The 17998-nt window shown below is 37.5% G+C and overlaps 2 protein-coding genes across 7 annotated transcripts in view; one reads left to right on the plus strand and one right to left on the minus strand.

Moving 5' to 3' along the window:
• LOC310736655 (uncharacterized protein) overlaps positions 1-5757 on the minus strand; it is a 117200-nt gene extending 111443 nt beyond the window's left edge. The window contains exon 1 of the mRNA XM_083560380.1: positions 5032-5757. The gene's annotated coding sequence lies outside the window, so the exon portion shown is untranslated. The remainder of the gene's footprint in view (positions 1-5031) is intronic.
• The window catches only part of csnk1a1 (casein kinase 1, alpha 1), a gene marked incomplete at its 3' end in the record, with an annotated part of 65114 nt that overhangs the window by 27187 nt on the left and 19929 nt on the right, over positions 1-17998 (plus strand). For all 6 annotated transcript variants that reach the window (XR_014536612.1, XM_083560412.1, XM_083560414.1 and 3 more), the window contains 2 exons: positions 9196-9322; positions 17842-17940. Coding sequence is in view for 5 of the 6 variants with exons in the window: in XM_083560412.1 (XP_083416538.1) it covers positions 9196-9322; positions 17842-17940 (226 nt within the window). The remainder of the gene's footprint in view (positions 1-9195; positions 9323-17841; positions 17941-17998) is intronic.

Below are 17998 nucleotides of genomic sequence, written 5' to 3' on the forward strand. Positions count from 1 at the left end.
GTCAAAACCGAAACACTGAAAGGAAAGATTGTCAATTATTAGAACCATTGCATTTATGGCTATGAGTTTGTACTAACCCCACTAAAATCAATGCCCTGCAATTCAAAAAATAAATCAATTACAAACGTTTTTATTTATTATTATAAATTATTTATTTACTATTCATAGTATTGACGGACAGCGGTCAATTATTATTAGCAACGGTCTGTTAAACAAAACAACTTTTGGAAGCCCATTCAAGTGAATGGAACGTTCTAATCTACAGCATTAAGAAGAGCAGTGTAATAAATATTATATTATAATTATTATTTTCGGGATCCACGAGGAATGTTTCAACGATCGACCCGTCGATCCACTGGTGACTACTGATCTACGGCAATGAATTCCATAATTTTTTGTGTTATGCCTTTTGCCTTGGCACCATCACTGGAAAACTTTCCTGCCTTTTTAAAAACGTCCTCTACAGACGAAGTGCGCATGCTCGGATTGACTTTACTTTTCTGCGCTGCATTCTTCTCATATTTGGCAATTGGGATGGTTGGATTTCAGGTGATAAGTTAAACCCGACATGGAGAAACTCTTTGCAGATACACCCCCTCTTGAAATTTCAGCATTGCATGATTTGCACATCGCTATCCGTGGGTCTTTCTCTGAGATATTGAAATAAGTCCACACCGCAGACATGTTGGCTCTTATCCAGATAACCGTGTGCTGGCTGTGCTTTTTAATTGCGCATTACAATTGTGTTTCTGCCGCGTTTCGGTGATTTAGGTATTTCGGCTGAAAATCTTCGGTGGCTGAATTTTCGGTGCATCCCTATAATTTATGATTGGCCTCACGCGGGCTGGACAGGGACGTACAAAGGGCCGGATGTGGCCCGTGGGCCGTAGTTTGCCCAGGTCTGGCTTAAACAGTTTGACATGCAGGTCAGGCTATGGGATGGCCATTATTAGATAACACTAAATACATCGGCTCAGAGTTTATGGGCCATTCATCAGCTCAAGACATTGCTGAGAAAATGAATGCAAACTCTAAAAGCAAGTTAATCAAGAATCTTGTCCAAACGTGAATTGGAAAGTATACAAAATGCTTCAGAAGCATGTGCAGAATGATGTGGGAACGCCCCTACTACATAATGCATTTAGATCTGGGTGTAAATCTACAAATGAGAACTCTAGCATGTTTTGGCTGTTCAAATGAATACCCTGGCCCTCAGATTTTGACAGCAACCAGTTTTAACATACCCATGCTTAAGTAAAATTGAACATTTGATATTTCTTATTTAACATGTTTTCAGTCATTTCATAAAACTTTAGGTCATACATTTACCTCAGTAATGAAAAAATGACAATGGTTTGTGCTCCCTCTTTATTCCACTGTTTGCTTTCATCAGTTCTTTTGGTTTTTGTTTTTTTCCCCTCCATGCGCTTATTCACATTGCTGAAATGCTGAGTTCTCTTTCCTGCTAATGAGCTCCACCACCGATTTGATATGCAGAATCGGCCAAAACCGCTAAAGCTGTCCAACTAGAGCCAATTGTAAGGAACACACCCAAAAAAACTAAAGATAAGATATACCTTTATTCGTCCCACAGTGGGGAAATTTCTTGACCAATGCTCACAAACTACTTAACATTGCCCGACAGCAGACAGACAGTTGAGATGTCTGCTGTCACACGCGCGCGCGCGCACACACACACACACACACACAGGTGCATCTCAATAAATTAAAATATGATTAAAAAGTTGATTTTAGTAATTCAATACAAAAAGTGAAAGTATAGATTCACATCTAATAAAAACCCACCAAATCTAAAAAAAATTAATACTTCACAAGACCAATCAAAAAAGATTTAGTGATTTGTTGGCCTTCTGGAAAGTATGTTTATTTGCTGTGTATGTACTCAGTTCTTGGTAGGGGCTCCTTTTGCTTTAATTACTGCCTTAATTACTGCTATGTTTATTGTAGCAGACAAATGATATTAAAAAAGAACAATAATAATAAGAAGAACTGAAAAACGGAGCAAGATAACAGGCCAGATAAAAAAAAAAAAAACAATATACATTGGTGTACAAATGCATAATCATTCACTGAAAGCTACAACAGTGACTAACAATGTAATAGTTTACTGCTGCTCTTTGCTGCTTTTAGATTTTGTTCGCACCATTTTAATTTAATCCATTACTGTGTCGCATGCGAGGTGATTACACAACCTGCTGCTGATACACCAGAACAGATTTAGTGCGACTGTCCTGAAGTTTGCAAACAGTTTACACAATGGCACTACATTTAACTATACCATTTTCACATGATGAGGATTATACCGATTTTATTTTACTGTGCTAATGTTTAGTTGTGACATCAGTGTGCTTTTTCATATGCTCATGCATTGCTGTGGTACTTCCATGCCACACAAGCTCCACTTTGCATAACTTCCAGGTACAGTTTTCTTTGTTGCGTTTAATATAAAATGCTCCCATGCTGCTACTGATTGACCCTGTACTGTGTGCCGTTTTCGAAAGCGGCTGTGTTATCTTGCCCTCACTCAAACCTGTCCACCTAATCGATAACGGCATTCGGTGACTAATTTCATTATCGATTAGTCTTGATTTTATTGATTGAAATCTGTGTGCGCATGTATATTTATACATACAAACATGCACAAGCACATACATACATGTATGTACGTGTGTGTGTGTGTGTGTGTGTAGATATACCTCGAGTAATCCGATTACAAAAATTCTGGCAAATTAATTTCTCTTGATGCTTTAAGTCTGTTTAACTAGACATGGAGCACTGTGTATTACACAGACCATTATTACTGACGCATCACCCACTAAACATGGGGTATATCGGTAGAAAGCTGAGAATGGAGCCACCAGGAAGGAGGAAAAGAGGAAGACCAAGGAGAAGGTTTATGGATGTAGTGAAGGAAGACATGCAGGTAGTTGGTTTGAAAGAAGCAGATGTAGAGGGCAATGTACAGTAATCCCCCACTTTACCGTGGTTCGAATTTCGTGCCCCCGGTTTATTGTGGAATTGCGTTTGCCACATTAATTTGTTTTGCTAATTTTCCCGCCCTTTCATGGATAGCACGATAGACCAAAAAACGTATAGCTAATTGTACTTATGGAGTTTTATGTTGAAATAATGACATTTATTAATAAAAAGAAATAATAATAAAGTAAAATCTAAATACAGTACTATATACATAAAGTAGCATTTTTGTGGCGGCGTCTGTTATATTTTATAAGCGGGGGATTACTGTAGTATGAAGACGGATGATCTGCTGTGGCGAATCCTAATGGGAGCAGCCGAAGGAGGAAGTAGTATTTGTATTCTAATGTAATATGGCCATTAAATGCACTAAATGGGTTTAGTTTTCACTGATTTTTGTATGCAATTTCAGCAATAAAAATTTATTTTTCTAAAAGGAAATACAAATTAGTTGTTCATTTTGAGACCTTTTTTTCTCTTTTAGTATTGCTCTTTTTTTTTTTTTTTTTAAGAAAAATTATTTTTAAAATTCGATGGAATTATCGTTAGAATACTCGATTACTAAAATATTCGATAGCAGCCCTAATATAATATAAAATTAGTCTTTCACAAAAGTGAGTACACTCCTCACATTCCAGCAACCAATTTAGTATTTCTACTCACGGGACAATACTATAGAAATTAAACTTGGATATATTTTATTCAATGTGCAGCTGGTACAGCCATATAGATTTACTGTCCTCTAAAACTATCTCTTTATACAGCCATTAATGTCTAACTTGAAACAAAAGTTAGAACATCCTAAGTGAACATTGTTCATTGTTCACATTGTCCAAGTGAAAACTGTTCAACGTGTCCAATATTTTGTGTGAGCGAAATTATCTGGCACTGCTTTAATCCTCCCTTTTCCTTTGCTTTAGCCATATCCCTCTTCACCTGCTGCTGCATCACCTTGTACTCCTGCCTATTTTTCACATAACTCTGTTGATCCCAATTCTGTTTTGCCAACCTCTTTCTCCTTATGCTCTCCTGCACTTCCTCATTCCACCACCACGTCTCTTTGTCTTCCTTGCTATTTCCAGATGTTACACCAAGTACCTTTCCTAGCTGTCTTCCTAATCACTTCTGCAGTAGTTTTCCAATCATCCAGCACCTCTTCACCACCACCGAGCCTCTGTCTGACCTTTTCCCTGAACCTTACACTTCAGTCTTCCGCATTCAGTTTCCACCATCTTATTCTTCTTTCAGTCCTCACTCTCCTTCACTTCTTCTTCACCTCCAAAGCCATTGTATAGACCACCATCCAATGCTGTCTAGCTACACTGTCCCCTGCCAACACCTTAGTCTCCAATCTCCTTCAGGTTTGTTGGAGCAAAAATGTCTGACCTTGTGCCTGTAAATCATATTTAAGTTGCATTGTTGCTTTTGTGCAGTAGAGAACTTCTTTTTAGTAATAAAAAACTGTGTATTTAAGACCACCTTTTCGGAGTCCCGCCAATTATTTCTTCATCCTGCAACCCGTGCACACAAGTATTTCACCGCCTGCACCCGCATTCACCTATCAAATCCTGTCTTGTGCCGCACTTCTTTGCATCGAACCCGATAAGTGTTGGAGAGTGTGCAGTCTGTTCATTGTATGAGAATAAAGTTTAATAATGAACTAAAATAAGTTAATACATTATTGTACATGTTGCATCTTTTGCATAGAATAGTCCATTTGTGTGCACCTTCCTCCACTCGGTCACCCAATGCTCCTCCTTCTTAAAATATGTATTCACCACTGCTCTTTCCATCCTTTTAGCAACATTTTCCACCATCTGCCTTTCCACATTCCTCTCCATAAGGCCAAACCTACCCATCACCTCATCACCTATGTTCCCTTCACCTTCATGCCCATTAAAGTCTGCCCCAATCACCAGTCTTGCTTTCTTAGGTACACTCCACCACTTCATCCTTTCACAACCCACTTGTGAAACACTGTTGATGGCTCTATTACACTCTTACTGTACTCTTCCTTCAGAATCACCCCCACACCATTTCTCTTTCCATCCACACCATGATAGAACAGTTTAAACCCCCCTCCAATGTTCCTGGCCTTACTTTCTTTCCATTTGGTCTCCTGAACACATGTCTACCTTTCTCCTCTCAATCATATCAGCTACCTCTCTCTCTTCACCAGTCATAGTACTAACATTTAAACTGCCCACCCTGATCTCTACTCTCGTGCACTTCTCCTTTCCCTGCTGTCTCAGTAAGGATTTTCCCCCCCTTTCCTTCTTCTCCTCTGGCCAACAGTAGCCCAATTTCCACCCGTAACCTGTTGGCAAACAATACCTGTGGTGGTCATTGGTAACCCGGGCATCGACAATTCCGGTATAGAATATACCGATATTTATATTTTTTTATATTTAGAGATATTTATACATCAAGCAATACCACCGGGGTGTGTCTGGGCCCCACATTTATTCTGCAGCAGGATAACAGTCCAAAACATGGAGCCAATGTCATGAACAACTATCTTCAGTGTAGAGATGAACAAGGAGTACTGGAAGCAATAGTTTTGGCCCCACCAAGCCTTAATTTCAAAATCAGTCTGTCTGGAATTATATGAAGCGACAGGAGGATTTGAGGCAGCCAAATCTGTGGTTCGATCTCCAAATTGTTTTGAACAACTTTCATGCTAAAATTCTTCAAAAACTGCAAGTATATTTAGAAGAATTGATGCTGTTTTGCAGGCAAAAGGTTGTCACACCAAATATTGATTTGATGTGTGTGTGTGTGTGTGTGTGGGTGGATGGATGGATGGATGGATGGATAGATAGCAAGATAGATGGATAGCAGGATATGCATGTGTTAAATATACGGACGCTCCCCACTTTACGAATGAGTTACATTCTGAATGAATATGTAAGTTGTTACTGTGTTCAATATTTACTATGTATCTCTCCTAATGATGTAAGAGCTATAAATACTATTAAATAAACAATATTATAATAAAAATTTAAAATTTTATTAATTAAAATACTACAAATTAATAAAAATATTAATTCATTCGCCATAGTCCAGTGCGCATCATGTAGACTCGTTAAAGTCACTGACTAGCTAGAGGTGGCTCTCCTTCGTTTTTTTTTTTTTCCCCACTGAGGACAGGTTTGTTCTTAGTTTGTAAAGCGGTGAGCATCTGTGTGTATGTGCATATACATATACACACACACACACATTACCACACAAATGTATATAAAAAATTAATATATATACACAAACACACCATATTTTTCGGACTATAAGCTGCTACTTTTTCTCCATGGTTTGAACCCTGTGGCTTAAACAACGAAATAGCTTATTTATAGATTTTCTCTGGGTTTTTCCTGGTTTCACAAACTTTAAGCCAAAACACTGAACCCCATAACATTAGACCAATGAAACTCTTTATATTAAATCGCGCTCCCACTGAATCGGGCCGCACCACATTAATATGGATGAGGTTCCTCTGACGTTTGACCTGCCGCTCACTCGGACTGACTACAGAAAATGCGAATCATTCGTCATGCTGAAAACAACCGGGCATGAAAAAATTCACTTTACCTGTGTTCTGAGCTGCACAGCATCGGGAGAAAAGATTCACCGATGGTGATTTTTAAACGCACGACGATGCCAAAAAATAACATTGTTGTGAAAGGAAGGAGGAAGACAGTGAACAATGACTTTCTTGGTAGACTACTGTTTAGATACAAGCCGTTGTAACGCGTTGAATCAGGGTCATGGGATAGCTCACTAACTCCAGTTGCAGCAGAAATCATATAAGCACAGACAGGTTTCCAGAACTCGTGCTTTTTTTATTTTTCTTGGCAACAGCGTTATGGGTTAGTCAAAGAAACTTAGAACTGAGCATCAGAAAATAATGACATTCTTCGGTCTTGCACACATGCAGTAATACATCAAGCCACATCATATTTCAACGGTTAGACCGTGTAACTCTCTTTTTTTAAAGCCTGTGTAAAGTTCATTAGTTTCAGTGTAGACACCTGCTGCTTATAGACAGGTGCGGCCTATTTATGTTCAAAATAAAAATCTTTGTAAAATTCAGTGGATGCGGCTTATATTTGGGTGCGCTTAATAGTTCGGAAATTATGGTGTGTGTGCGCGTAGGTAGATAGATATACAGTGGTATCTGGTAGAGGCGATAAGCGGAGGGAAAACTCGTTTTTTACTATCACTCCTGTACACTACGTATCCCTAAACTTTAAAATGCAAACTTTTTCTTCTGTGCTTATCTTAATTTTCGTCACAATCTTCGCTTTCTGGCTTCGATTTGCCATCTAGCAGCGGCGTCTCGAGCTCGTACCTCAAGTTTTTGCTCGCGTATCAAAGCAAAAAATCGTATGTTAGGGCACTCGTATGTCGAGGTACCACTGTATGTATGTATGTGTATATGTGTGTGTGTGTGTGTATATATGTGTGTATATATTTATATTTATATATATATACACACAATCTATATTTTAGATAGATAGATAGATAACATAAGTATATTAATAATATACATACACACACACACAGACACCACTCAATACATATTTGTTACACACCACACTAAACCGGTCATAACTAAAGTAAATATGATACCGACACCTGTCAAGGGGTGTTCTATATTAGGCAAGCAATGAAGTCAGTTCACAAAGTTCATATTTTGGAAGCAGGCAAATTTGTTAAGCAAATCTGAGGTTATGACCCCCACAAGGGTCAAATTGTAGGTTGTTGACCGATTCAGAGCATTTCCAAATTAGCAGGAGTTTGGAGTGTATGCAGGTCTTGTGTGTAGGAGCTCTTTTATGTGAATTGTCAGATGCATGTTTGGTGCTTACTTGGGGAAGAGTACTCACCTGGATTCATTATTGGAAGGAGGCAGTGTTTGATCTACAGATACCCCGCCTTGCAAATTTTAGGAGATGAAGGATCTGCTGCCGCTAATGTCTAATTACACAGCACAGAGGAATCCATAGCGCTAGTGTTGGCTCTTAGCCACTTCCTGGTTAATGGATAATGTTGGGGCTGTGGATTCTTTAGCGTTTTCATGCATACGTAAACCAAATTCTATTTTCGGTATGGAGTAAGTAGCCACAGTAACACTGTCCTACCTTGAGGGCTTTTTATTTATTTATTTATTCATTTATTTATTTATCTGGCATTGTTGTATGTTTCAAGTTTAACAATGATAAAAAAAATATATATATATAAAATCTCTCTTATCTGAAGCTGAGCAACCTGAATATATAGCAAAACATAAGTCATTGTCAAGTATGAGTTACTCATTACATTGGCTAATCAAGGGCTAATTACATTGTTGAAGGGAATCACCTATTTTCCATTAATTCTTTTGTATGTTTGTATTTTCAGTGCATCTTGTTTTATGTTGAGCAATTAAGTAATTATTACATGTTAAGCAATAATTGACCTTAATTTCTAAAGTTATACACACAATATAAATAATTCCCTATAATTCTTTAACGAAATGTTCTTTTTGTATACATATACAAAATGAAGACTTTGACGTGGCCCAGTCAACGCCCAGACCTTAATCCTATTGAGATGCTGTGGCATGACCTTAAAAAGGTGGTTTATGCTCAATAATCCTCCAATATGGCTAAATTAAAACAATTGTGCATAGACGAGTGGACTAAAAATCCTCCACAGTGCTGTAACAGTCTCATTGCAAGTTATCGCAAACGCTTGAGTGTAGTTGTTGCTGCTAAGGGTGTCCCAACCAGTTATTAGGTTTAGCGGGCAAACACTTTTTCACACAGGGCCATGTAGTTTTTCATTTAAAAATTGATTGTTGTGTTCACTTGTTATCTTTTACTAATACTTAAATTAGTTTAATGATCTGAAACATTAAAGTGTGGCAAACATGCAAAAAAAAAAAAATAATACAGGAAGGGGGCTATTTTTTATATATTTATTTATTTATTTTTTTTACAGCACTGTACATTAACTACATATTATAAGGAAGCATATCTTTCACTCTTGTACCAGTTTTGTTTTTGTTTGTTTCTTTGACTCTCCATTGTCCAAATATTATTAAGAGAAAATTGTAATTTGATTGGAGGGAAGCCTTTGTTCAAATAAAAGTCCGTTTTATATAACTGAAGCATTTTGACAAAGTGAATGTGTGGTGATCTTTATGTTTTTGTGTTGTAGGTGGTATGGCCAAGAAAAAGACTATAATGTCCTGGTGATGGATCTTCTGGGGCCTAGTCTAGAGGACCTCTTTAACTTCTGTTCCCGCAGATTTACAATGAAAACTGTTCTTATGCTTGCAGATCAGGTAAGGTATAATGTGAGGGTTTTTTTCTTAAAAAGAGCTCCGATCCAGTAGATTAGATATTTGTGGGGAATTCAGTGTTTTCCCTGAAGTTTAAAAATGATTCCTAGTCAATGTTGTCTCAAGCCTAGTGTTTGGCAGATTACATAAAATATCGGCTCACATTGGTGGTCAGGTGGCACTAAACTGTGTACTTTGCAGGTGAACTTTACCTCGTTGTTTTTATTTTTTTATTTTATTTGTTGTTTTTAATTTTTTTAAATAAACATTGCTTCAATGATTTTTTAAAATGTTCCGCCTGCAAAAGGAAGCTCTAAAAACGTTGTGAATTTTATTTGCATTTGGAGATGGTTACTAAGGATGTTTGTAGGTGCTTCTTTTGTTTTTCTAGGCATGTACTAGGGTGTATCTAGCTGACTGCTATGGTATCCCACATGGTTGGTAAATAGCTGCTGAAATACTTTATATAATAGTTAGGATTTTCAGTGATTGCTCTGCAATCCCAAGCAGTTGCTAGATTGTTAGTTGATGTCTGTTTAAAAAACAAAACAAAACAATTAGCAACTTCGGAGCAATTTCACATAAAGGGGAGTGCTTAGAATATGGTATGTAAATTACCATAACATCAAATTATCTGGTGCCAAGACCATTGAAACATTCCCCTTCGAATTTTTAGTGGTTGTAAAAAAAATAAATTAAAATAAAATCACTGGTTTGTATTGTGTGCAATGGGTGGTTGCATTTATATTTTGGTGGATGCTCAGGCCTACCTTAGGCTATGCTGAACAAATCTTTGTATACATTTTAAATGATAAGCTATGTCTGTTCGGTGCACATGTGTAAATCTTAGTTCCCTCACTAACCTTTTTGAGGTCAATCGATTGATCAGCCAGCTGATCAAGCGGGACAATTTTTGTCTTTTTTAATAAAACGGCATCAGATGATTGTGCTGCAAATTAGGCCGATTATTAGGCAGGCACATCTGGCACACAAACCGTGTACGTTCTGCGCTTGCGCAAGAGAACATAACTCTTCCTTGCCTCCAGGAGGCAGTAGTCTGTATTCAGCATCGAAACAGGGAAGCCGGAAGAGCTAGAAGTGTAAATATAGTAAGCAAGCAGCGATTCCGCCTGCCTCGATCATTAACGGATTTGTGTAGCTTTTTTCAATCGTGTCTGCTAATATGCAAAGACAAGAACAAGAATAGGGGGGAGTGGTGGCTCCAGCGGTTAAGGCGCTGGGTTGCCGATCGGAAGGTCTGGGGTTCGAGCCCCGGTATCGCCTCTCTTGGGCCCTTGAGCAAGGCCCTTAACCCTCTATGCTCCAGGGGTCCCTTACAAGAATATCAAGGTCCGTGACGTCCGTGACGTCGGAGTGACGTGGGGCCGCCTTCCCGTGGGCTCACCACCTGCAGGAGGGACCGTAAGGGACGGTGCTTTGAGGGTTGGGCAGCAGTCGAAGGCGGGGTATGTCGGCTTAGCTAAACGAATTAGCCAATCGGCCAACCATGACATGAACGTGTACCGGGCTTTAAGTTTTTATCGTTCGTTCTTTATCTAGCTTTATATATTTCATTGGTTAAATATAATGCTATTTTTGAGAGAGAATTTGAGTAAATTTTTGGAACTGTATTGCGAGCCTTCAGCCTGCTGTGGTTTAGGCTACAGGTAGGTGCACTGATTGGAGAGGTTTGTGTTGGTCAATAAATTGTATGCAATTTTCTTTATCACGACTCCTTAATTAAGAATGTAATATTATGACTTGAAGGAAGAAAAAAAAAAATCGGCCCAACATATATGCCAAAAGAATCAGCATCATATATTGGCCACCAGCTACCCTAAATATCAGCATGTGCCAGAGAAAAACCCATATCGGTTGACCTCTAGTAAGTAGCAGACCGCAATGTTTTCACATTTTTATAAATTTTTTTTATTAAACGCCCAGCGCTGCCAGGGGTATGAAAAAAAGAAACTAAATTTAGTGAATTGCCACTGTAGTTTCTCACTCCATACCGGAATTAAGTTTTTTAGTGTGCCGAAATATAATTTGTAGTGCGTTTGTAAAAATGTTAATTTTTTTGCGAATGCGAAAATTCGCAGCCACATCCGTTTTTTGCGACAGTATCGCAATATGGATTCTTTTGCCTTTTTATCTCAAGAATTTCTCTTAAATGGAGAGAATTCTGAAAATTCCGCATATCGAGGGAGTGAATGAATGGAGGGAATAAAGACATTTAATAAAGTATGCTGAAACAAGTAGGAAAAATCTTTTTCGAAAATGAAATGTAACACAGTTATATGCATGGCTATATTACCCAAATGAGGTCTAAAATGTGAACTATTTGATAATTTTTCACTTTATTTAATTATAATCAACTAAATTTTATGCAATTCAATCAATATGAAAGAATGTGTATCACATAATTACATTTATTCTATTTCATTTTTTATTCAACATTATTTTACATATTTTTTTAACCAAGCTGTCATTTTATTTAAAATTGTTTTAAAATGTAATGTTCACGAATGTTAATAATAACCTGCATAAATAAGAAACGACAAGCAATTTAATGTGTTGCTTTTCTACCCCCTAACAACTTTTCGAAATTGAATGTGACTTAAAAACCTGAGGAACATTCCGAACCGAGAACTTTGTGAACTGTTCACATCATGGGCGGGAGTGGGATATATTGGACAGCAAGTGAACATTTTGCCCTCAAAGTGCTCGAAGCAGGAAAAAGACCAAGCATAAGAATTGGGTGTGCTTGATAAGCGACAAATTGATTAGCTACTGGGTCAGAGCATCAAAACGGCAGCTCTTGTGGGGTGTTCCTGGTTCCTGGTCTGCAGTGGTCTGTATCTGAAGTAGTCTAAGAAAGAAACGTAAATAAAAATTGATGATAAAGGTTTGTATGTATTGTATGTTTTTATATATATATATATATATATATATATATATATGTGTATGTATATATATGTATGTATATATATATATATATATATATATATATATATATATATATATATATTAATATTAATATTAATATTAATTAGGGCTGGGCGATATGGCCTTAAAAAAATCTTTCACAAAAAATCCCCCTGCTTAAAATCAACCTGCATATGACAAAGCAAATGTTCAAAAAAAAAAGTTTTAACTTTATTAAATGGGTTAAAGTGCAATCAGAAACAACAAGCCATTGTAAATTGTGAAAATATAACGTAACATAACATAAAATGAGCAAACCTAAGAAAAATGCTTTATGAGTGTTTGAATGTGGAACATGTTTAAAAATGCAGTGATGCTTGGAGTGATTTTGCCTTTACTTTTCTTAAAAACTCCACAGTAAAATGAGTTAAAATTTTAAATAAAAATATAATAGACAGGGAGATTCTAAATAAGAATTATTTGGAAGATTGAGCAAACCTCAAAAATAATCATAAAGTTTTATGAGTGTTTGAATATGGTGATTCAAATGCTCTGATTTTTCTGTTTCTTAATGGAAACGCCGTTCTGAAGCGTCTTTACAGGTATTTTGACCACTCTCACCACCCACACCGTAAGTGTACGATTAGACACGCAACACTAAACAAAGTGCGGCTGCTTAACCGTGTAATTTCAACATGCGGCTGCTTAACCGCAGTCTTGTGCTGCCGCTGTCTTGTTCATGTCGTAGGGCCCTACATCTCTCCCACTCGACAGCATGCCTCTGTTGGAGGTGCTGCAGTAAATTGATGCTACTGCTACCTTTGCTTGCTCGCTGCCACGTTGTTTGTGTATCTCTGTCAAACGCACGTGGGGGGGCTGAGTTCGTTCGAATCTATGGGAGCCCAGAGGGGAGCGTCAGCGGACATTAAAGAGAAAACCGATTTTTATTAAAACATATATAATATAATATAATTTATTTATTTATATAGAGTATATACACGCTGAAAACAACCAGGCATGAAAAAACGCACTTCACCCGTGTTCTGAGCTGCACAGCATTGGGAGAAAAGATGGTGATTTTTAAACGCATGACGATGCCAAAAGAAAAATTCCCCGAGAAAAATTGTTGTGAAAGGAAGGAGGAAGACAGTGAACAATGACTTTCTTGGTAGGCTACTGTTTAGATCAGGGGCGGGCAAACTTTTTGCCTCACGGGCCACAATGGGTTCTAAAATTTGACAGAGGGGCTGGGCCAGGATATACAGTGTGTATGTTTGTATATATATATATAATATATATATATATATATATATATATATATATATATATATATATATATATATATATATATATATACATATACCACATGCACATTATTATATATCACATTACATTAGAGCTGAACTCCTTTAAGACGGAGTCAGACTGAAGATCGATCAGTTCCAATTGCACTTCTTGTGGCGGGGTTTCAGGGTCTTGGGACAAGGGACAGAACACCAGCTAAAAAATGCAAAGTGACTGCTGATATTGTACTCTTTGAAAACCGTGACAGTTTCTTGGCATATTAGGCAACCAGCCTTTGATTGGACTTCAGCGAAAAATATTTTGTTGTCCACTCCATATTAAACATTCGGCGCTCACTATCCACTTTTCTTTGATAAGCTCATTTTTGCAGAAGGGCTCATAAGAGAAGAAGAGAGTACCGGAATGGGCGTAAATTTCATGTAACCGTAGGGGCGGGGGACAATAAATATAAAATTTCTCATGAGCAATTTTTGAAGGGGGACACAAATAAGTCAAATTGTACTTCCAGTATAAAGACAGTGTCCCCACAGTAAAAAACGTTGTTTCTATCATTATTATTGTAGCATGGAGACTGCGTCAATTACAATGGTAATTCAAACTGCTTTGCATAAACAAAGTAAAACTATCATAAAAAATATCACAATAAAAACATGGAATTAAAAAAAGGTTTAACATTTTATTTACAAATTAATTAAGACACTTAAGAACAGAATAGAAATTGATTATACAAAGAAATACAGTGCGGTCAGTTCGGTGAGCACAGTGCTCATTTAGTAATTGCACAGCTAAACAATATGCTAATTGTGACCGTTTAGTTAACATTATGCTCAGTCGTCCCAAATAAAACAATGCATGGGAAACGGCTTTGGCGTGTTAGTTGCAGTGCACTAGTACATTAATTGCAATGTTAGTTGCACTGCACTATGCTACAAGCTATTGTAAACAAGCTAACGTCAACTAGATAGGTCATATTTTAATCGCTAATATAGCAGATTCATGGAAAATTTCATCGGTAATCAGCATTTTTGCCGCAACTAATTTATTAATGAGTCTGCATCAACTACATTAAAGAGAATCGCTTTATTTAAAGTGAATAAAATGCCTTAGTGGAGTTGAACATTAATTGAGGCGCAGACACACACCTGACTCGTGTGTGTAGAGAAGGTAAGATGAACTGGGAAAGCAGGCAGACCGCTGTGAGGAAGGGGGTGGAACAAAACTGTTTCTAAATGCATTTTTGTGTTTTTATTTATATACCATTATTTTAGGTATACATACATATTTTTCATATAATACAGAATACAAATAATGGAGAGTGCGGTTTTTTTTTAATAACTTTTTTCGGGGGCGTTAACCCACCCCCAGGGATTTACGCCCATGAATACCGGTAAAACACGCGAACGAGGTCAATGTATCTGAAGTGCGACATCTTTAGGGGGAAACGTAGGCATTACAGAGGAAAGGTAAATTAAGCAAGGTTTACCCGTACTTATTTTAATACAATTTGGTCACGCTCGGTTGTCCGGATTAATAAACCGTGTGTGGCCCACGGGCCGTAGTTTGCCTATGTCTGGTTTAGATACAGGTCGTGTAACAGACGCTGTCTTTCGTTAAAGCCTGTGTAAAGTTCATTAGTTTCAATGTAGACACCTGCGGCTTATAGACAAGTGCGGCATATTTATGTTCAAAATAAAAATCTATATTTGGGTGCGCTTTATAGTCCGGAAATTACGGTATGCATGAGGTTTAGATCTTTTAGAATATGAGAGTTGGTTTTGGTTACTCCTGTCCCTTTGTATTTAATCTATTGTTAAAGATTAACATGTGGTAACTTTGTGGTGTTTTTTTGTTTGTTTGGTCTGAATCTTCTCACCCTTCGCTGTTTTCTCCCCGTTCCTCCATTGTTCATTCTGCAGTATCTTGTGTTTACCTGTCTAGAGCACTCTGTGTCAGTAATAATGGTCCATGGGGTAGCGTTTTGTTTTTAGATTACTCGAGTTACTCAAGGAATCGTTTCAGCCTTACTGCGTTAGTACTTGAGCTGTAATGTTTACTCAAGTTATTCGATAACAAATTCATCGGGACAAGAAGAATTAGGCCAAAGTTTCCAAAGTTTGGGAGAATTTCAAACTTGAACATGTAGAAAACACTGTACAGTGTGGTTACAGTTTTTCAGTGGATTTTTATTTATGTACAGTGCGTTCAAAAAGTTACTCCGAAGTGGCCGTGTTGAGTAGGGAGTGGAGCACGTTTGGAGCACTGGTGATAAAGACACGGATTTAGGGTGTGGAAAATTTCAAGCAGCTTTTCTGGAGACAAATAGTGACAAATAGTGTCCCATAACCTACTTTACACGGCCCCTGCAGGGGGACTTATTTGTATTTCGATGTATTATGGCAGTTAAATGAGTTTTTAGTTTTCACCGATATTCTTATATGCCGTTTTTTAGCAAAAAAATATATATATATTTTTTTATTTTTTTAAAGAAGAAAAACAAATTACTTTTTCATCTTAAGAGACCTGTCTTATTTTCTCTCATTTAGTATTGCTATAGTACTTCCTATCGGATTACTCAATTCAAAAAGAGTATTTTATTTATTGAGTATTCTATCAGCACCCCTAGATAGTACACCGCTTAAAAATCTATATTGAAGGGGTGTAACGGTACACACACAAAACACAGTCCCGTGCAAAAGATTTCGGCACTTCTGAAAAATGCTGTAAAATTGTTTTCAAATATAGAACTGTTAAGTTTAACAATTAACTAAAAGGAAATTAAATGAAGAAACTTCCAAATCAGAGAACCAACCACTAATCTTACAGGCTGCCTCAAATACTTTTGTCTGTTCATTTAATCCCAGACAGATTTGATGTTGAAATTAGGACTCTGGGGGCCCAAACTATTACTTCAAGGACTTAAGATAAGGTGTACCTTAATTCGTCCCACAGTGTGGAAACTTTCCATTTGTCCCTCCCTGATAGTACCGCATGATGGTTAGATTTTTCTTAGCATCGAGGACACCCTCCGGATCAAATTGCCAGCTCCAATTGAAGTAACTATGCTCCAAACTTTGGCAAACAACTTGCCTCCTGCTACAGCCAAATATTTACAGAGTACCTGCTGCCATTTGTCTGCATCCAGTTTCTGTGTTTTCATGCATAGTTGAGTTACTGGGAGTCAGCCTTGTTTCCACATCAGAGGTTTGGCTTTTTGGCTGCAATTGTTCCTTGAAGCGTACTTCTGGTCGGAGTTCTTCAGACAGTAAATTGGTGTATGTGGTTTCTGCTAGTTCATTACTAATGAACTGCTGGATATGGATCTGATGTCAAAGGGAAGTAAGCATAATGCGTCTTTCATCGACTCCTTATAATTTCCTTGGCTTACCACTGCATCTACAGTTATCAACATTGTCTTTGTGCTTTTTCAAAACAGCTTGAACACCACATCTTAAACCCCCAGTTTGATTTGAATCTTTGAAAATCAATGTCACTGTTGCAAAGTTACTGTCTTCTATACCCCAACCTATTTTGCGTCACGGAACGATTTAATGTCACAGTATTTTTCACGGACCGGCCTTTAAGTTGTGGCGGATAAATACAACAGAATAAAATGATACGGCAGGAATGGTATTTTCTAAATATAATAATTAACATGAGTTCACTGTGTTTTTTGTTCATTTTGCTAGCGTGAGGGTTTCAATTTAGCGGTAATGTATTGTGTGTTACCGGCTGGAGCAGCCCCTGTAGGTTAGACGTGTGACCGAGGCAAGCATCATGATATGCATAAAGAGTGAGTCATAGACAGTTGTGGTGGAGAGAATCTGGTAATTTTCCAAAATGAAACATTGTTCAGAATAATAAATAAAACAGAAATAATGTAAGTTATGTATTCTTTCTGTGCGGCCTGGTACCAATTTAACTACGGACTGGTGCAGGTTCGCGGTCTGGGGGTTGGGGACCACTGTCCCCAACAATGACGTTGCCCTATACAATGTCGCCACTCTGTTAGACAGCTTTATAAACCCATTTATGATTTTAATTATGTGGAGTGTCTGTCCTGTGAATTCCTGCATATTAGACAAACAAATTAGAGTGAAAATATTAACGTAAATCTTTTTCTCATGTTACAGTTGGAACTACAGTTTGAATTGTTTTATATAGGAGGAAGAATTGAGAATAATTTGGCCATGCTCCATGTGTATATACCCTTTTTGTGTCACAAACCGAAAGCAAAGTGGTTAAAAATAATTGTTTCTGGAGTATCTTCATCAAAGATTTGTGTTCTTTTGCAGATGATTAGCAGAATCGAGTATGTACATACAAAAAACTTCATCCACAGAGATATCAAACCCGACAACTTTTTAATGGGCATCGGCCGTCACTGTAATAAGGTAAGCGCTCATCTTAAAATATATATTTGAAATATTAACAAACTCTTTGTTCATGAAT

Source organism: Silurus aristotelis, assembly GCF_946808225.1.
Source record: "Silurus aristotelis genome assembly, chromosome: 14".
NCBI lineage: Eukaryota > Metazoa > Chordata > Actinopteri > Siluriformes > Siluridae > Silurus > Silurus aristotelis.